Below are 22,108 nucleotides of genomic sequence, written 5' to 3'. Positions count from 1 at the left end.
ACGAACACTAAATTTGCAAATATGCATATAGTTTTTATATTCAAATGGATAATGCAAAGATTGCACAATGGTAATTGTACAAATGTCTGCTATTTTATTTTTATTTCTCGTTTTATTTTTTGGATATTTTGTAAACTATGATGATTTCTTGTTTTGTTTTGAAGCTGATAATGATGCTGATATCAAAATTGAAAGCGAAAAGGAAGAGAAAAACAATTAGAAGAAGAATCGATCACCCTCACCCCTTAGTCGTAGGCAATATGGCAATTAGAAGAGGAAAAGGAACTCTCAAGAAAGGAATGGTTTGAAGACAATGAGTGTTTTGATATTTAATACTTTATTTGTATTTAATACTTTATTTAGAATTAAAAAATATTATATAAAAAAATTAATATTACCGTCAGATTTACTGAGGGCATAATCCGTCGGTAATAGTGTGGAAAACAGGATATTGTGGCGCCAACGCTACCATAAAAAAAATCACCGGTAACCAGATGATTTTTCGGATAGGTAATCCATCGCAGAATCTGATGGTAATTACCGTCAGACAAAAAAATCCGATGATAACTTATTACCAGTGAGGTTAATATCGTCAGATTCCTTCCAATGGTAAATAACTTACTATAAGATTTTTTTCGTTTTTTCGATGGTAAATCCAATGGTACTCAGTATTTTTTTTGTAATGGGACTCGATCTATAAATTCATCAATGTACAACTTCAGAAGAACATGCTAGTTTTAGTCTTTCGTGATTCAACTATAATCAAAGTATAATAAACTTCAGGTTCTTCTAATTATTATTGGTCACATGGATGACCATTAACTCTATATATCCTTGTGTATATTTATATAGGCATACGTGACATAAGATGATACCATAATAACATCATTAACAATGGGAGAAGGAATGTACTATTCAGCTCATCTTTAGTTATTTGATTACATGTCAAAGGCGGAGAAGAAAAAGAGAGAGCAGAGTTCAAAGTAAGAGAGATGGGTTTGCAATATGCCATTAACACTAAAAATCATGTTAAGACATTTAGAATTAAAAAATCATGTTATGTTTGACACTTTATTTACATAGGAATTATTACTTTTGATTTTTAATACTAAAAAATTATATATCATGTTTAATACTTTATTTATGAATTACGTAATATTTTGTTTATGGGTTATGATTTCTTGTTATTGTGAATTTTAAAAAAAAATTATTTATTTAACACGGTAAAAATGACGGTTAAAACTACTTTTTTAAACGATAAAATATCACTTGTAGCCGGTAAAAACGGCGGCTTGTAATGTTGAGGTAGAAGACCTTTTCTTCTTTGACACCGAGGGTGCATCCCAGGCGAGTAAGCCGACTATCTCTTCTAGTCTACCATGAACGGACTCGAAGGATCATGAATTAATACTATGTTTCAAGCCTTAATACCTTTCTGACTCTCCCACTTGTTTGTTGTAGACTGAAGAGTTTCAGCTTGCTGTGTAATTTCATAAAGAAAGAAAAGTGTGTAAACCTCAGCGAGTCCGGGTTTCAAACTAGCTTCCTGACTGGAGCGGAGATTCTTTGAACTGAATGACGACCGTAACGAATGTCGGCGCAATCCGAAGGAAATTATGCAGAAACTTTACAGTTTCGAAGTAACGCGCTGGCTGCACTCTTTAAAGGAAAATATTTTCCAATAAGGATAGCCTATCCTATAAACCTAGAAAGTCAAGTTTTTTTTAGCTCTTTCTTTCCCGATTGGTTCTGTGTCAGGCTTCCGATTATATGTTTATATATGTTTATCTCTCTATGAGACAGATCTCTCGCAAACTCGTCTCACTAGTTCATTCTGTAGTGATACTAGCAAAGAAAGAATATCTAAATAAAGGAGCCTAGAGAGGTCTTTTTGCTTGAATCGATAATGGCGGGACTGATTGACCTGTGTCACTTCCTTGCATCAACAGAACTGCCATTTTAAAAGTGAAACGTTATTTTAACTCGGTAAAAATGGCAGTTTCAAATGCCGTTTTAACCAATAAAAATGCCATTGTCAGGGTAAAAACAGCGGTTAAAAATGCCGTTTTAACCAACCAAAAATGCCGTTTTAACCCGATAAAAATGGCGGTTTCAAATGCCATTTTAACTAACCGAAAATGCCACCCTACCAAGGTAAAAATGGCAGTTCATAAACGCCGTTTTAACCAATCAAAAATGCCGTTTTTACCCTGAAAATAATGGCGGTTTCAACCGCCGTTTTAACCAACCAAAAACCGCCGTTTTAACCTGACAAAAAATCGCCGTTTTAACCTAGGAAATTGTGGCAGTTTTCCGAAAACCGCCGTAATAAGCAGAATGGCGCCCAGAATTACGTCGCTTCCTGAAACCGCCGTTCTTGATAATAATGACGGTTCAAACCGCCGTAAATACAAAAAAAACCGCCGTTTTAACCAAATTTTTTTGTAGTGGCCTAATGGTACGCTGGCGGGTTGCCGGGTTCTCCTTTTTTTATAAACCATTAAATATTAAACGATATATATAATTTCTAAAAACATAAAAAAAATTATAATTTTTAAATTCACGCACATTAAAGTCTTTTTAATTATAAATATGTAATAAACATAATTATAAACTAAATTTATTGAAACAAAATAATAAAACCAATATTGTCCAAAAATTTGTAAAAAAATGATCTTGACAAAATAAAAGTTTGGCCCAGCAGAGAAGTCTGCCCTAATAATTTTTTTCTAAAATTTTAGTAATTTTTATTATTTATTTCTTTTTTACTTTTATGATCTTTTGTCTTTTATTATAAAAAAAATTTGTCTTTCTTAATAATTTTAGTATTAAAGGTCCTTTTTAATAATTAAATCTTTCTAAGTTCTAACAGTCCTTTAGAATAATTTTTTTATTAAAAAATTATCCTATTTTAATTTAGTCCTTAATTCACATGATTAAAATTTAGTTCAATAAATATGATTTGATTTGATTTAATTATTAGTGAAAAATATCTCGAGAACCTATTTTATTCATATATTTATTATTTTAATGATTAATTAATTAATCTAATCTAATTAATTAATACAGTTGAAAAAAATAAAATTGCTAAACACCCTTATAAGCATGTCACGCCTAATTTTTATATAATAGAATAGATAATAAATAGAATATATGAGAATATGATATGTGACATATTTTAATTATGAAATTAATATTATATAATAGATTTTTTCTAAATTTTTATTGCTTGTTCGTTGCTAATTTTTACGTAATTACTTAATAATTTCCGCCTATAAAACTATCAACTATCTAATATTATGATTTAATTAATAAAATGATGACATTAATATTTTTCATAAGTCTTGTTATTATTTATAATTAGAAAATAGCCATAAATAAATTTATTTCCTTAACGAATGTTAATTTTGTTGTCAAATTCTATATTATCTTTAAAATTTTAGCGTAATTGAGTCTAATTTCTACATTTTGAAATAAATTTATCCGAAAAAATTACTGGGTAAATCACATTATTATTACAAAATTACTTTTTCAATATAATTAGTGGTGCTTATTTGAACCATTAAATTTAGCTTCTAATGATATTAAAGTCAACCTATTTTATTATCTTGTGCCTTCAAAGAATTTACACAACTGACATAAAAATATAACAATTGAAAAAAATTCATTACAATGGGTATATTCATTTTAATAAATATCCTTCTATCTAATACTATAAAAAATTACATTGGCCACTTTGAATTGCTACACGTCAACTTCTATCCACAGTAATATAATGCTTAAATTGAGATATATTTATCAAATAAACAATCAATAAAACACTCATCCGTACTTTCTCATTTTAGATACATTTATATATAAAATAAATTATACATAAAGAAAAAAAATAAGAAAAGAAGAGTTGAAATAGTAAGAGCGAAAAAAATTACGATTCTTATAATTTTGTATGGTCATCTATATATAGTAGACCAGACAATTATGATTATCTAACAAAATTAATTTGCATTTATTGCACTCAACTTGAATAAGTAAGAAATGATCTTATTTTAATTTAATCCTTAATTCACATGATTTGAATTTAGCTCAATATATATGATTTGATTTAATTATTAGTTAAAAATATCTCAGTTGTCTATTTTATTCAATCGATGTAATTCGAATTTAATTAATTTGAATTTATTTAAAACAAATATGAACCAATTCGAATCAATTAGAATTTAATCTGGTTCCATTCTTATTATTCGAATCAACTTGATCTTTAAACACATCCAAATAGGGTGCGGGATTATTGTGCTAACAAACATGGAAAAGTAAATATTAATTGTTTATTAGCTAAAAAAAATATTAAATCCCAATATTTTTCCATTTTTTATAACAAGACCTAAGTTTCAGGAATAGTCGAGTTTTCAATACAAAACACCACTTCGGTGAAACTTGTTGCTATAAAAATGTACAGATAGTAGATAAATAGAAAAATTTTAACCCAAAAAATAACTATTCATTTAAGAGAATAAATAAATAATTGCTGTGATCACTAAACGATATACAATATGTATAAATTTTGGGAAAGTATGAGGAAACAATAGACTTATTGTATAATGCATACAATGGGAGTTTAATTGAAATTAAGAATAGATCATGGGTTATTAATTAATTTTATATTATTTTTAATTTAAAATTTGAAATTAATAGAACCACTCTTAATTATAATATCAAATAAGCTAATTAGGTTAAAACGAGAATCTTCCCGCGTCATATCGTTCTCGATCACACGGCTGCCCCATGCGTATCTTTCTATCTCCCAGAGCAGTCCACTGCCCACCACTGCGTCCTGTTGATCGGCTTCCTCCTTCATATACGATCGAACAGTCCACCGCCAATAAAAACTAAACAACCAGCGCCGTCCTCTCCTCCGCACAGAATGCAGCCGGTTTTGACTCCTTCAGAATGGCAGAATCGCAAGAAGAACGTGTTTTAAGCGAGGGTCCTCCTTTATGCACATCACATTGCCGAAATTCATTAATGGAGGTTGATATAGTTGAACCGTTAGTTTGTGTAACCTCTGGTGTTTCAGAAAATTTACCATACGAACAAGAAAACTTAGTCGGCGATGTCGCAGGCCACGGTCAGCAGTCGAACAAGGTGAGCAATTAGGATTCTCAAATTCTGCCATGGATATTTATTTTGAGTTTAATTTTTATGTTTATTCACAATGTAAATGAGTTCTTTAATTGCATGGTTATTGAAATATGTAATTGTAATCGATGAGTTGAGATGCAAATAAACTTATGTTTGTTTTATATTTAATGGTATCATTACATGCATTGAGGATTAGCTGAAATTAATTAATCATTTCATGTAATCATGTTTATATGATTATATACAATAAGCATATTTTTGTACGTGTTTTTGTATATAAATGTATGCTGTCTTCATGTTAAATGGCATCTTTATTTGCTAATCATCCTATTATAGACTTATGTGCTTATATGGATGATGAGATAGCATAATTTAATTTTTTGGTATGCTTATATGAATGCATTTTTATCTATGGTGTGCGCATGTTATCCCTACATGATAATCATGCAAGTATGTAAAATAGATAACCATAGGGTGATGTAATGGCTGAAGTTGTTTACTGAATTGAAGTGAATGCTACTTGTATTTGCAACATGCTAACCATGGAATGCTTATATGAGTGTTGTAATCATGTGATGGTATGTTTATATGCTCAGTGCATATTTTTTAGATATATGCTCCTATGCTTCCTGCATGTTATTTTAATATTTTTCATGCTTATGGGATTATATGGTTATGTGTATCCTACATTTGCATAGATTAACCAATTATGAAGTTATTTGAGTGATTTATAATGAATGAGGTGCTTATGTTCTTCCCGCATCTGAAAAAAAGAGTGTGTGTATGTAAATATACATGAAAAAAATTTTGTTCATGGAGTGAAAAAAGAAGCCACTAAAGGATGATACAGGTCCTTAAATAATAGCTAAAATGGAATAAATAATTGTAGTACCATCCTTGTTATTTCCATGCAATTGTTTTTAAGCTAAAATGTGTATGATGATTAGCATGATTTCTAGCTACTGTGGTGTTTTTACTACATCCGTTTCAGCTTTTATTTACATAATATTTAATAATTTTATTATTACATAATAATTTTATTTCCTTTCATATATTGTGTTTCTTTCTGAATTATAGGTCCTGCAACTGTCGGATATTAGTGAGGTTGGAAGTGAAGAGATGGAGTTTGGTGACGAGGTTTTAAAATCTACTTTAATTTTTTCTAGTCACAATTCGCATGTTTCATTTGGTCCGCAATGGTAACTCTTTTTTCTAAAATAATCTAAATTGTAGTTACCAGATCATGGTTGCCTTCAAAAAGACGAGATACCAAGAGTTGGCATGCGGTTTGCGCAGCTAGAGATGGCTAATGACTTTTATGTTACCTACGCCAAGAAAATAGGATTTGCAACTAAGATACGGACGACAACATATGACAAGATCACAAAGATACCCGTTAACCAAGCTATCCAATACGGAAGAATACAATTTCTGCTACTGGGTGCAAGGCAAGGATATATGTCAAGTTTGACAAAGACATGCAAGACTGGGTTTTGTTCAAGGTTGACTTGAGGCACTCGCATCCTTGTTCAGCGAGAAATGCTGTTCACTACCATGAGTATAGGAAGCTGAGCATGCATGCGAAATGCATGATCGAGAATAATGATGAGGCTGGGATTCGACCAAATAAGACATTCCTAACTTTGGCAAATGAGGCTGGAGGCCCGTCTAACCTGGGATTCTCAGAAAAGGATTTAAGAAACTATATAACAGCGAGGCTCCGAACTAGCAACATGAATGCTGATATCAGGGAGATGATGAGCTACTTTATGAGGATGAAGGAGATCAATCCAAACTTCTTTTACGCGGTGAAGCTGGATGAAGAGTGTAAATTTAGGAGTGCAGTATGGGTGGATGCAAGGTGTAGGGCGTCGTATGAATACTACGGAGATGTCGTGTCTGTTGATAGCACCTACAGTACAAACAGGTATGTAGTAGTTAAGTTGGTGTTTGGTCCTTTAGTTGGTAAAACTCTATTCGATCGTGATTAACATTTCTTATATCCGGTTGGTTCTTCTTGTAGGCATGGATTACCGTTTGTGTCATTCGTTGGGGTCAACCATCATGGTAGGTCGACCCTCCTCGGTTGTGCTTTGCTGGGGAATGAGGAAATTGCAAGTTATGAGTGGGTTTTCAGCCAATGGGTGAAGTGCGTTGGTACTGCTCCACAGCGTATCATAACCGATCAATGTAAGTCCATTTGCCGTGCAATAACGTTAAAAGGTTTACTCGAACAGGTTTACTCGAACAATGTTTCTTCTGCTTTCTCTTGTCCCTTGCATTTTTGACTATGCAACCCTGTGTGTTCAACATTTGGGAAAAAAAGAGATTCCAAAAAATCAACTTGAACCGTCAATTGCATTTTTTGTTCAACTAGATTTTATAAAATGCATTATTACAGACTGAACCTGTGAGATAACGTGATCGGCCTTCTTATCAAGTTCATTAGTAGTCCATTCAACAATCCAGGGTTCAGGTACTCGACATGCATGCAACGGACCATGCTTCAAGCGCATAAAGTAGGGGTGTTATTGGTTCGGTTTGGTTTAGTTTTGGACCAAAAACCAACCGAACCGATATGTTCGGTTCCTACAAATACACAACCGTTTAATTTGCTGTTTTTACAACAACTGAACCGAACCAAACCAATAGTGGTTTGGTTCGGTCGGTTTTTTCGATTTTTAATTCCTGATGAACAGAATAAGAATCACAATAACTAAAGGTTTAAAATAGTCAATAAACTGAAATAACAAGGTACATTACATCCAAATTCATTACATTTTCAATCCATTCTAATAACTAAACATAAAACAAACACAAATAAACATAAAACAAACACTTAAAAATGTCTAACAAATACAATCTTAAAACTAAACAAACTAACAAACACATTTAGCAACTAAATAACAACTAAACCAATCATAGTTCCTTGTTCATGCACAAGTACAGTAAGGTCTTTAAAAAATTCATTTACTTCACTAATTTGCTGCTGAATTGCTTAAATGCCATGCTCTCTTTCTTCAATGATAGCCTCATTGAAGACAATCTCATTATCTAAAAACAAGACCTTCTGCCTGCAGTAAGATAATGTAATAGATGAGATACTAAATATTACATCAGGTCAAATCTAAAATTGTCAAAATACATTTTGGTCCATGACGAAATTGGAATTCAATATTAGTCCCTAAAAGAATTTGCTAATACCTTCAACCCTAAAATAAAAAATGTTATAACAAGTTAGTACTTCCATTTGGTAGCTTGGGCATTCATTATATTATCATTGAAATGCAGTGTGTTTCAATTAAGTATAGATTAGAATTTTGAAATAATTAAATTCTTACAACGTATCTTTACTTAGGAAAATAATAAAGAAAAAAGAAGCATTTTAGCATCAACGTGATTATAGCTTAATTTCCGACGACAAATAGGTTACATTTAAGAAGTAATCTGATATATAAAAATTACCTTCTGAATTCCACAAGAAGGGCACGCTGTTCTGGAGTCTTACCAGAATTAGCATATGCTTCATTAGCTGTATAGCTGCAATTGCAAAAAAAAAATCCCAAATAATAAGTGTTATGTGCATAGATGACAGCCAGTAGAGAAGCAAAATTAATAATCAACAGTAACATATTCTTCTTTAAGAATGAGTTCAATATATAAAATCGTATCAACATAAGCATTACGCCACACAAATAAACACAGTCTTCCACTGTTAGATTTCACTAATGGTTGATTAGTCACCTGAATGGAGCAGCTTGTGGAACAAATGGGGTTCGGTGTAAGCAGTTTCCCTCTCTGCCGCAGGACGATGTGCCTTCTGAAATTTTTTCAACACTGCCTGAAAATCTTTCGCGAGTTTAGCATCTGCTATCTTCTTGCTTGCCTGAAAACACACATATAATTATAACTAAAACTATCCCAAAAATTTCCAGCAAAAACATTCATTCAAAAACGATCTTTATACACAACAATTATTCAATTCAGGAAATAACAAGCGGATGGAAATGTGGGTCTTATAACCAAGGACAAATTCTAACCTTCGATCTGCGTCAGAGATGAATGGATGACTTGCGACAGCTTTGAGCGACGGTGGAGGGCTTCCTTGATGGTGGATGACGCTCTCTGGCTCTCTGGCTCTCTCAACCTCTCATTCTCTCAGTCATGGCCGTATGGAGGAGGAAGAATGGAAGATGGAAGGGAAAGTGGGTGTCTGTGTGAGTGAGGGCTGCGCGAGTGAAAGGGGAAAATGGTGAAGGGGTTTCAGATTTAAGCTTTTATACCTAGGTTAAACTAAGGGTAAACTAGTAAAAACAACCACTAGACCACATCTGCCTCGGTTCGGTTCGGTTTCTATCAAACCAACCGAAAATCGAACCGATCGGTTTAATTCGAAAAAACAAAAAAAAACCAATTTTTTCGATTTTTCATTCGGTTGTTATAATTTTCGGTTCGATTTTGCGGTATTTTTTGGTCCGGTTCGATAACTTACACCCCTAGCTGAAAGTACAAAACCTATAGAGAAATAACTTAAATTTTAGGAATTACACCTACAGTGGTCGTACATTGGTTTTAAATTTAAGTAATTTATTGCCATTACCAGCAACACGAACATGCACCCGCCGCATGTTTCCCTGTTCTCGTCTTGGAATTTCCTTATCGCATCCGCAGCCACTTTAATATGTGATACGGCCAATGAAACCTTCTAGGGTTTGACACATCTAATATCGGAAGGAGGTGCCACGGAGAAATAGTTTGCTGGCTTGTGGGGTTCAGAAACATCTTCAAAACAACCATGATAAAGTATCTTCTAAAACTCATCCTCTGTTGCTCAGTCTCCATTGGACAAGCAAAGACAAACTCACGCAGTCGGGTTGTTGTTTTCTTCTGAAACTCCCCCTTAATTGCCAAATGCGATGGATTTTTTTTCTAGAATTCTGGGATTGGGTCACCTGCGAGGAATGGAACAGTTTGCCACAATCAGCAAGTGTCAACAACGGAGAAAGTAAACCAGGCAGAGAAATTTTTACATCCTACATAACTATCACTAACCATGAGAAGGTATGCCGAATACATTGCCAATAAGTTCGGCGCTAATGCGAATGTCCCCTGCGTCCAACATGAGCGTGTTTGTGTCAACGTTATAAGACCTGGCTAGTTGGAGCATGATGCTCTGTTTCACATGCCATTGTGGTACGCGGCACAGGAAACCGAATCCTATGGCCTCAATCTCGTCCAATTTAGCTTGCTCATGATGTCGTTCCAAGTGGGTAAATAAGTTATTAATGTAGCAAGGTGAGCGCCGCGTCTCTACTAGTTTCTGTTGAGCAAAACCAAAAAGGATCAGAATAACGTCATAAAGAAAATATGTTCATTTATTGATGTAATCTGTTCGATACCTTTTTACCCATCCAAGTTTGAGTTCAGCCGGTATAGAGATTGATTTGTTCGAACAGCGTGGTAATTTATTGGAGCTATATGACACGAGAATATAACACTGATGCATCAAGGCAGATAAGAAAATATTGGCATCAAGGATTATAGCCTTGTATTAATATCTTCTATGTTATGGAAGATAAACAAATATCAAACCTCAAAACTTCCCGTTAGTAACCATCTATAATTAGGATGAAAAACTAATTCATGAACACATATATCAACAAATACACAATATAACTGACTATCCACACACTTAACTAATGATCCAAATAACTATGGGGCATGTCTATCAACCACACCAACCTTCCAATTCCCTCTCACAAGGACTAACCAAACAGCTTTCAAATATCACTAACAAACGAAGACGAGGAGCACAGCCGTCAACTACATGCATACCAATCATCAAGGAAAACTACCTTCACACAATTCATCAACTAGAGAGCTCCAGATATTGTTTTCTACCTTCACAAGAGAGCATGCGAATAAATGATTCACAAAAAAGCTATTCACTTTAGATGTACTCCGACATGAGCATATAGAATTGAAATTTTTATTTAACAATCAAGAATCGTACGAAAACCAAAAGATAAAACAAGCGTGTACATTATAAACTGTTGAATGACATAATGAACAAGACCGTTTAGAAATTATAAGATGCACCAAGACACATTTATGGTTTCATTCCTCTTCCTAGCACAAGATTCAGCGACGGCACTTAACTGTTCATCAATAGGTTTGAACAAAGATGAAAGATACATGTTTCTGGCGGAATCTAAAAAGTCACCAAACAACCCAACGAATACAAACATATAGAAAGTGGACACTGTGATATCAAGTTGTATAAACCAATATGCATGTTGTGAGAATTAGTATATAAGAAAAACTCAACAAAGGGGATTCACCTACTAGCAGGTTAACACGCTTGTATTGTAGAAGGCCTGAACCTGAGACAGTGTGGTTGTTTTACCGCTTCCTGAGGCACAAAAAAAAAAAAGAAAAAATAATTATTGTGTCGTTATCCGGCTCATGTACCCGGAAGCAAGATTTAAATAGATTAAAGAAAAAAAGTCAAGCTTGTTTTGCACAAAACATCATGATACAAAGATGCATCGCAAAGCCACCAACACTTTCCTTTATCCATATAGCTGACATTACCTTGTTAGAGGGTCCGAGAATAAAATTATTTTATTGTTATTACAAAGCAATATCAGAAAGAGCAAGTAATTATATGGTTACAGTGACAAGAGAAACATATTTGGTATCGAAAATTGTCCAAACTATAGCAAAATTTCAAGACTAACCATCCAATATCATACTAAAGTAACCATCCGAGAAAATATCAACGAAGATTCAACAATGGTCAAGAAAGTTAACGTCAAATTAGATGCACATAGTCCACACAGATACAGACAAAAAAAATTAATTTAAACATATATGAAATCAAAACCAACAAACTTTTTTGTCCTTTTCCCGCGCTAAAGTTAAATACCATGAATTGCAACAACGTAAATGAACTACCTACTCCACAATCTCCGGGATTCTACCATCGCACCAAAGCTTTCTCACCATAGTTAATCACTCATATCATCAACAAAATCTATCTATAATACAACATGCAACAGCGATAACCCTTCGAAAAATGAACAACTCCACCTACTTACCTTAGATGGTTAGGATCTTACGCTGATGATGTTAGACGTTTTCCCTGTGACGAGCAGGCGGTTAGTTTCCTCGGATCGGATGTTCAGCTGCTCGGCAATGACGTCGCCCACGCGAGTAGAACGGTTCGAATGCTCCTTTCGGGGGTTGGCGCTCCTCTGCCTTCAGCTCTGATCGGAGGCGGAGCGCGGACGGACTCCGGGTCGGTGACGGCGGGATGTTCAGCAGCCACTCTCCCTTCGATTCTGATAAGAGGCGGAGCACGCATGGCCTCGGTGGCGGTCACGGCGGGGTCTTCTCGACGGCCACGGTGGGTGCGCTTCCGTTCCCTGTTCGCCTTCCGTGGTTGATGATCGCAGCGCTGACGGGTCTTCCTGGTCAAGGTTCTCTGCAACAATTGCAAGGGTTTTGGATTAGGAGTGAAACGGCCTCAACCTACTGTATTAGGATTTTGGAGAAAAAATGTAATTACTTAAAATTGTGTGGTATGGTTAACTGAACAGCTACAATAGATCAGGGTTATTAATGGGTTAATTTACTCTATTAAACTGAATTGGGCCTTCTAAACGGTCCATTATAACCATTGTAGACATATTTCATTGTTTCCCTAGCGTTACCCATAAATTTTTTGTTTGGTGGAGACTACGTATTCGTTTTATTTGAGTATTAAAGATCTAAGACATGATTCTCGCAATAATATTTTTTTATACGAAAAGTTACTAGAAGTCTAGAACTACTGAATCCATACCTTTATATAATAATGCAACAGTATTTTGTAACTTTGCCTTAGATTTAATTTTATTTTTTTTTGGGCAATCATCCACTTCTTTTTCCCTCATAATTAAAAAAAAAAAACAATTAGTACCACTATTAAAAAGTTGAAAAAAAATATTTTAACAATAATGCTCTACATCCATATAAAAAATGCATCCAAGTTATCCAAGCAACCTCCCCCCTTAAATCTTCTGTTGCAATGTAAACCTTCTTCTCTGTTCACGTTTTTTCCTTATTATTCTCTGCTCGCATTCTTCCTTATTGATCTGCCTTTGTCGTTCTCCTCTGGTCGCGTTCATCTTCTCATTTTCTTCTTTCAATATGTTTATGTTGTATTTATCTTCTTCCTATTCTTCTTCGATCTGCACTTCTGAATCGAAACAATGAATGACTCAACTTCAAATCAGTTGAATGAGAGCTATTTGGATTATTCTTCTGAAACGAATCAAAGTGACAAAGTTTGAATTATTCAATTTTGAATCAAATTGAATGGAATGCAATTGCTAATTTGAATTGAATTGAATGGACGGAGGTGTACTGAATTGAATTGATAATCCGTAAATTGTAGGCATAACTGTTTGAATTTGATTTTATATAACGAATTATGTTTCGTTTACTCGGTACTATACAATTGTTTCACCATGAGTACGTGTTCGGTTCATTATGCATAAAGCTATTTGAATTTGATTTTATATAATGGATTATGTTTCGTTCACTCAATACTATACAATTGTTTCACCATAAGTACATATTCGGTTCATTATGCAGAAAGATGTTCGAATTTGAATTTATATAATGGATAATATTCCATTCATTTACTGCTATACAATTGTTTCATCATAATAACATGTTCGGTTCATTTCTGTTCTGAACAATTCAAAACTCTTCCTCCTCACCTTCTACTGCTTCTTCGCTAGAGAGAAGAAGGAAAATACAAAAAATACAGCAGCAACAATAACAAAAGAATGACGATAAAGAGAAATACGTGAAGAAGAAGGAATGCGAAAAAGAATGAAGAGAATGAGGAGGAACGCGAAGAAGAAGACGCTCCATGACGAGCGTGAGAAGAAGAAGCGCGGAGAAAAGAAAAGAGAAGAAGAAGAAGAGAAGAAGCGTTGGGTAAAAGCAGTTTTGTGGGTGTTAGACGCATGTATTTTACATTTTATTTAATGGTATTGAGTTTTTTTTGTGTTAGCCTAATTTAAATAAATTTAGATGCAAATTTACATAGATGTATAGCATGATAGACATTATTAATGCCCGTACCATGCTCATTCCAATAATAGTTTTATTATTGTGCAATATAGTGGTCAAATTTCAAACTAACTGAACTGTCAACAGTTTAATTAGATAAAAACTCTTAATGAAAATTCATATAAATTAAAATTATTACTACTTTCCAAAGAATCACTAACAATAACTTTATATTTAAAAAAATGTATGATATACATATATGAATATAGAAAAAATAAAATGAGGTGCTGCCCCCAAATACCACCAATACATAAATATATAAACAAATAAAATCAAATTAAATAATTTGATTACTCCTTTTAAAGATAAAACAAAATTGTTTAGAGAACTTTAACAGCCGGCGTAAGGTGGTGTAGATCCACTGTCAGCATGGATGCCTTTGCCTTTGGCTTAGGCATTCTCTTAGACTGAGAGTGTCCCATTGAAAGCGGTGTTGTTGAAGTGTTCCTATCACATGGACCCAGCCACTTAGCACTCATGTATCTTTGCTTCCTCCATGGCCCCATGTGCATTTTGTTCTCCTTCATGCACCTCTTTGCTCCCATGCACAACACTTTGATTATGTTATTTAGTCTCTCCACCTTCCCCACGAAAACCTCCGGCAGCCGCTGCACCAGGCGGTTGTATTCCTCACAAGTCTTCGCCATCTCAAACTCTGCTCGGAAGTTCACTTCTATGATCACCCTAATTATGTCTCCTCTCTTGGAGCTTGTATTATCTATCACGTCCACAAAAGTGTGCTCTCCTGCATCGGTAGTTATCACAATATACAGTTAGCTTTTGATATCTATTAATTTCTTTATTTATTTTAATGTAACACACACACACGCGCTTCATCATTATCCTCGTTACATGGTATACGATGTTTGGAAACATTTGTACATATAACCTAATTAGTACCTTGAATATTCAATAGAACAAGTTGCCATTGAAAATTTAACCCAAAGCAGCTATAATACATTTTATAATTTTCAACGTCCACCTAATACTTAATTGTTAATAGAGCATAGTTAATTATTAATTGATACAGCTAATGATGATCGAACAAAGTTGATGATCCATATAAATTAAAAAGATTATTCTAATATCACTATGTTACAGTAATTATGGTATTTTAAAAAATATTATTAAAATATTAAAAAATATAATTTTAATTTTAATAACACTTACATAATTATCATAAGCACCATAATATAGTCATCTTAAAATCCACCAAATTAAAAACTGCGATTGTACAGTGAAAGTAATAAGAACGATAGGCTAGGGATTTGAAAGTGACATTTGGTTAACTTTTATGGAAAAAAATAAAATTATAAAGATGGGATAAGCTTGTTAAAAATTTTAAATAACTAATTAACAACTAATATATGCAGTAATGATATTAGTTAATTATACACTAAATCTCTTTTCATATCTTATCATATATATTAGATCTGGATAGATCATAGTATCTTATCCTATACGAAGGTCCCTTTATTTTTAATTATTATTAGAAAGACGACAATGAATAGAAAAAGCGTTAGAAATAAATTTGTTAGTAGAATTTAGAATTGAACCTGCTGGAAGGTTGGGTGAGGTTCTCCATTTGGTTTTGCAAATAGCACTGTCAAAACCGGCACCCTGGAGGCGCCTGGAGACTTGTCTCATGAGGCAGTTACGGCATGAGCTGGCATCCACCTGTCTCCCGCTCCCGCTGCAACTGCACACCATCTCCGGCGACCTTCTTAGCTCCTCAACCGCCTCTTTCGCCTCATTCCTTATCCGCGATTCCAACGAACTTGTTCTCTGTATGTTCGCCTGCGCTCCAAATTACAAATTCAATTCGTCAAAACCCCCAAAATAACGCAACATACACTTTTTATAAATGAATCCATTCCCCTGCCCGGTAATAATTAATTTCTTTTGTCAAATTGATGAAACCTCAATTGTCAGATCTCAACTTGAAATTCGAAAAGAACACAAAAAGGATAAATAACAAAGCTGTGCCTGAATGCACAAAAATCCGATGAACAAAAGGAACTAAAACACACAAACAATTATTCTTAAATTAAATGAATTATTATATTTATACCTGCAAGAGCTGGTACTGGTTTTGCCAGAAGGTTATGCTCTCGTTAGCGTCACCGTTATTGTTGTTACTATCACCGTCTTCTTCTTCTTCATCATCGTCGTCAAACTGCATAGGATCGTTGTTATGGCGGTGACAGAGGTCATCATCATGATGACCATTATTATCAAGGAGGGAAATATCACCAAGAAACTCAAACTCCACATCGCCAAATCTGGTTGCATTAATATCTTGATCTGAAGGTTTCTGTGCATAGGAAGAAGAATTGACCCTGCTGCTGCTGTCACACCCCGGCGACAACGGTTCCATGCTGATCAAACCCAAAGGGAGAAACCTGGTGCCTCCACCTCGAACCATCGACGTAGCACCCATATCTAAAAATGAATAATAGTATTATTACTATTTAGTATTTACTATTATTTATAAAAATGGATGAATTAGGTCTTTATTTGTTGACTGTTTCTCACAACAAAATGCTGTATTGTTGTGTGCTGTTTAATTTGTTTCAAGTCATGATTGTGGAATATGGTGGGTTTTATAACAGAAGCGTAACGGATTGGTGGCAACAATCTCTGATCGCCGCGGCCATGTGATAGTCACACGTGGCACGGACTCACTGGCTCATTGGGATCGATGCATTATACCTTGCTATATTATTTGTATTTTATTTATTTTCTGGTAATAAACTTTGTTCTATACAGCACGGATCCACGTCAGTTAGTTTCAATAATTTCGATCCAAAACCCAATCCTATATCCTAATCTATGTGATGAGAGAGAAAAGCAACGTTCTTTGCAAGCTCATTTAGGCTTATCCTTTGCCTCAGTGGGCCTTCATTCCTCCCTCTCTGTTTAATTATTTCCTAATTATGGTAAATTCTAGATTCTAGATTATTACCCCGAATTATGCTATTTTTTTATTCAAACATAATATATAATACCTGTACCTTCTTTAAACTTTGTTGTTATTATATATATTTTAGCTTGTTTATTATAGAATCGTTACAGTTTAAACTGCATAAAAATATATAAATATTTTTAATTGAAATCTATATTTCCTTTGTTTTCTCAAAAATATAGTGAATTTTTGTTTTCAGTTAAAAATTTTCTAATATTTTATTAAATTCTAATTTCTTATTATACATGTTTAGATTGATTTTTTGTCCATATAATAATAAAGTTAAATGCTTTTTTTTAGTCTCTTTTAAAGATATAATGATAATTTAGTTTAAATTTACGGTATTTACGTTATAATTCCATAGAGTTTTAAAAACTAAATTACCGTAAATTTCTAAAGTTTAATAAAACTCAGCTTTGTTTTTAATTAATATATATCTTGAGTAAAATCCCACACCCAAACACTATATCTATTTTTTTATATGATATACAACGGACACTGACATGGACACGAGATACGAAACGACACGATACGAGACACACAGATACATAAATTTTAAAATTTTATAAGACACAGAGATATGACATATATATAAAATATAAAATATTTTTTAGATAAATTACAATAAATTTTTGATATTTTATTAGTATTAAAATATAAAATAATTTTTTAACTACTTTTAATGTCTTCTTTTAACTATATAAAAGTATTTAAAATATTTTTGTTTTAATAAATAATAATATATATTATTTCTAAATTCATTTCAAGAATACAGGTTAAGAATAAGGTTAGATATGCTGAAATGTGTATGGTATTTATTTAGGTGTGTCCGATCCAAGTGTGTCCAAATTTTTTTTTTATTTTTTTATTAAGACACAGTTAGACACAACAGACATGCGTATCAGACAAGTGTCGATAAGTGTCGTGTCTAAAATATGTCCGACACACGGACATGATAAGTCAACGAAATGTTCGTACTTTTTTTAAAATGACAACTTATTTTTTAAAAGCAAAATACGACGTATGAAACCTAACCATTTAGTTATTCATTATATTGCTCATTAATTATTACTAAAAAAAAAATAATTTTCTAACAAGTATGATATATATGTATTATCTTCTCTTAATAAAAAAAATTATATACAACAATAGTATCTATATAATATGAGTTTAATTAACATATGTTCTTAAGATATATGTTAAAATTATAAATAAAAATAGTTATTATAAAAAAAAAAGAGAAATGTTAGGGGCAAGTAACTTTTGTGATTTGTAACCATCAAATAGCTATCAATAATAGTTTTAATGGTGTAAGATTGGTGTGAGATTTCATCTAATGGCTCACTTTTCTTTGCTGGCTACATGTTGGCAAGAATTTAACAAAGTTGCGACCCCCTAGACTTTTCCTAAAAAAAATAAAAAATTAAAACCTTTTTTACTTGTACTCATCTTAATCCGTATCCTTAATATATATATTAGGTAAACCCATATAATATTATTTTATCTTGATAAATAATTAAATATGCAAGGTACTTAATTAGGTGGCTAGGCCGAAGGGTTTGTTTGTAATTCATGGAATCAATTCGATGATGCCGCGTCGCGTCGTGTCGTCGCAGTTGAGTTGAGACTTGAAAGCAAACGTTTCTCTTGCTTTTGGCATGTGTCGTTTCTTTCCGTGTAACGATACATACAATTGCCAAACTTGTCAAAATCTTTATCTTAATTCATTCCTTGCGTTTTCATCTGATCTTAATCCTGATCATTATTAAAATTAGATATATTAGCGTGTTAGTTTTACCGCCGGTAGTATATACTACTGTGTGATAGATAAGAATTTAGGGTTTGGTTACACACATTATAAAAAATTAACCATTTATTACTACAAGAGGCGCGGGATTTAGCAGTCCCAAATTGCCGGCCGTTCTCCCCAACCGTTTCAAATTGTCTGATTTGTTGCGATTCTTGCTGCGTAATTAACCCCCGCTCCAAATAAACTGAACTGAGGCAATACTGGGCTCTCACCGCAACAGATAACTTTGGGGGAAGCGGATTTTGCCTCACTAAAATACCCAGACCAAATTTATTTTGTGCCATAACCTTCAAGTATTTGGCGCGAGAACCTTTCGTCAGAGCCAAGGTATAGCCACTACAAGAGACACGCTGAATAGCGGCGGTTTTTTTATGGATTTGCGGCGGTTTAAAACTGTCGCAAAATAAAATTTCAGCGGTTCCACAAGCGTCGCCTATTAGGGGGTTGTAATTTGATTTTGCGGCGGTTCGAATGAACCGCTGGCACAACCACTCTCGGTTCTCCAATCTGCTTTATTCTCATTTGCACCATTGAACATCGAATATGAAGAACCTGAATTGCTACCTTCTTTTGTTGCATCCTCAGTTTGATTATCGACAGTGATAACATCAGGGGAAAAAATGGCATGTTTGCGAGACAAATTTTTAGAGGCTAAACAAAGGAAGTGAAAAGTTTAAATTTAAACCCTTACCTCTTCGAAATTGAAACAGGGGAACAAAGGTTTCAGATAAATTTATTTACTTCTACTTAACATTCTTTTGAGGTCTTCTCTTAACCCAATTAAACATGAGGCATAATCTGAATCAAAATTAATCAAATATATAGAGAAAATCTGAATCAAAATCCTTAACTCTAAACAACTACAATTTAACTGAATTAATCAAATATATAGTTAAAATCTGAATGAAAATAACCTGAAAGCATAATGTGAACCAAGAAGATTTACAAATCTTGAGAAAAATAAGATTCTAATTTTGTAAGTGATCAAGAATGAAAACAAAAAAGAAAGAGCAATGTAGAAGTACGAACCAGTGATAGGGAAGAGGCCACGATAACTCAGATTCGCTGGAGGAGAGGGGAACGGTCGACAACGATGAGAGGAGGACGTCTGGGCAGCCACGCGACTCAGAGATGGCACAGACGTGCACGGTGGATGCGAGAATAGGGGTGGGTTACGCACACCGAGGATGAGGGATTAGGGGTTTCACGCACTATAGAGTAGAGGGGAACGATCGACGGCGATAAGAGGAGGTTGGGTTGGAAGCCACGCGACTCCACGGAGACATAGCGGTGCATGATGTGTTTGAGCACAGGGGTTCTTACGCTTCCACTCTCCTGTCGCAGGTTCCTCTTCTTTCTGATTTTAGGTACTGAAGTGATTTAGGGTGAAATCAAAGTATTGGGTTGGGGTTTGCGGTAGAATTTCATTGAATCGACACTAATCCAGTTGATTTTGCGTCACAATGAAGAAATCGGATGCCAATCGCAGCTATTTTGAACAATTGCGGCAGATGGAGAAACCGCATGCAATTTGCTGCCGCCATCTTCCGCGTAGCAATATACACAAACACATCAAGACTCAGGGGTTCAGATATTGGGAAAAAATTCAATCTGAGTATTAAATTGAAGAAAAATTTGGCCAAAATTAATCAAAGAACGTTGTTCAAAACAAAATTTAGAAAGCATAAAGATTAAATTCATGTAAGAATAATTTTCTCAACAGCCCCGAAACTTAAATTGGGACGAGGGAGAGGAACATACCACTGAGAGGGGAGTCTATTGAAATCGGCAGCGCGAAGCACCGCCAAAGGGGAGAAGGCTGCCAAGGATGACACAGGGACGGATGGATTGAGATGACACCGACGACGTCACACACATGCACGGCAGAAGGAGAAGACTCTGACGACCCCTTCTACTTCACCTTCGTGCACGGAAACTACACGGCTGAGGGAGGAGCCTGGTGACCAGAACAACGATGGAGCGGACTCAGTTGGATCTGACAGAGGGAAGGGTAAGGACGGCGAGAAAGGAGACCAATGATTATGTATTTCTAGTGGTGTTTGGTTATAATTTCTCATGATTTTATGACGCCAACACTCTGTGATTAATCCATTATTTAATTATTATTGTATTTTTATTAAAAGTGTGATAAACGCTAACTAATATTATAATGTCAAATGTCAACCATTAATGAGTACGTTTAAAATATTTTGGGAATCCATTGTATAGGTAGGCAACCATAAAAAAATGATACAGTAGTTTTCATGGGTGTAAACTAAAAATATATAAAAATATAATTATTCGTGTATTTTTTTATTAGCTAAAATTTTAAGAGAAATAGTTTAGAAACACACCCTTAAAAAGGTGAAAATAAAAGTAACTGCTATAACTAGTTAACAAAACTGTTTCTAAAAAAAAATTCCTCACATGGACTCCAAGTTTCTCGAGTACATTCCTGCAAGTTAAATAAACGAATATAATGCAAGAAAATCAACACATTTCGGACTACTAGAATCACCACGATATATTATTATAAAAAGTAAAAACAAACAATTTTGGATAAAACAATGTTGAATGTTCTACCGTTGATATGACTTGTTTCTTTGACCATACACGTAGATGATTAAGATCTATATTGTCGTCACTCATGAACAATAAGATCGACACGTTGGTCTTCATGCTTTCATTAGTCTCCATCTATTCTCATCCAAATCTCAAACATATACGATCATCTGTTAGAGTAACCAAAATGAGGACAAAAATTATCCATTTATTTTATACTACCTCGCGCAACTTGTGTGAATACGGGCGAATCAACTGCAGTTGGTATTTTCTTCAGCTTCAATATAATAATAATAATTTAATTTATATGTTGCAAAATTAAATTAGGACCACTTCAAATGCGATGGCTGAATGAATGTCTATTAGAATGTGAATGTGATATCCATATTAAATTATTAATCGGTGCGATCCAAACACAAACATTGAACAATCAACTACCTCGCTGCTTTGTCGTTTTCGTGTTAATATATAATACGTGTATTCACTGTAGCCACTCTCCGTTTTAT

General features: G+C 34.0%; 2 protein-coding genes across 2 annotated transcripts; one reads left to right on the top strand and one right to left on the bottom strand.

Annotated features, from left to right (window-relative positions):
- LOC107633735 (protein FAR1-RELATED SEQUENCE 5-like) lies at positions 4,948–7,545 on the top strand. The gene is made up of 6 exons (XM_016337336.1): positions 4,948–5,142; positions 6,217–6,276; positions 6,373–6,534; positions 6,588–7,066; positions 7,163–7,329; positions 7,541–7,545. Exons 1-6 carry the CDS (start codon positions 4,948–4,950, stop codon positions 7,543–7,545), a joined length of 1,068 nt encoding a protein of 355 aa, XP_016192822.1.
- Positions 14,490–16,850, bottom strand: LOC107631222. Its single transcript, XM_016334588.2, has 3 exons — positions 16,337–16,850; positions 15,822–16,062; positions 14,490–15,010 (listed from the first exon to the last, which is right to left on the bottom strand). Exons 1-3 carry the CDS (start codon positions 16,703–16,705, stop codon positions 14,586–14,588), a joined length of 1,035 nt encoding a protein of 344 aa, XP_016190074.1. The 5' UTR covers positions 16,706–16,850; the 3' UTR covers positions 14,490–14,585.

Source organism: Arachis ipaensis, chromosome B03, assembly GCF_000816755.2.
Source record: "Arachis ipaensis cultivar K30076 chromosome B03, Araip1.1, whole genome shotgun sequence".
Classification (NCBI taxonomy): domain Eukaryota; kingdom Viridiplantae; phylum Streptophyta; class Magnoliopsida; order Fabales; family Fabaceae; genus Arachis; species Arachis ipaensis.
The sequence above is the reverse complement of the archived record's forward strand: the minus strand, read 5'-3'. Positions and strand labels throughout refer to the sequence as shown.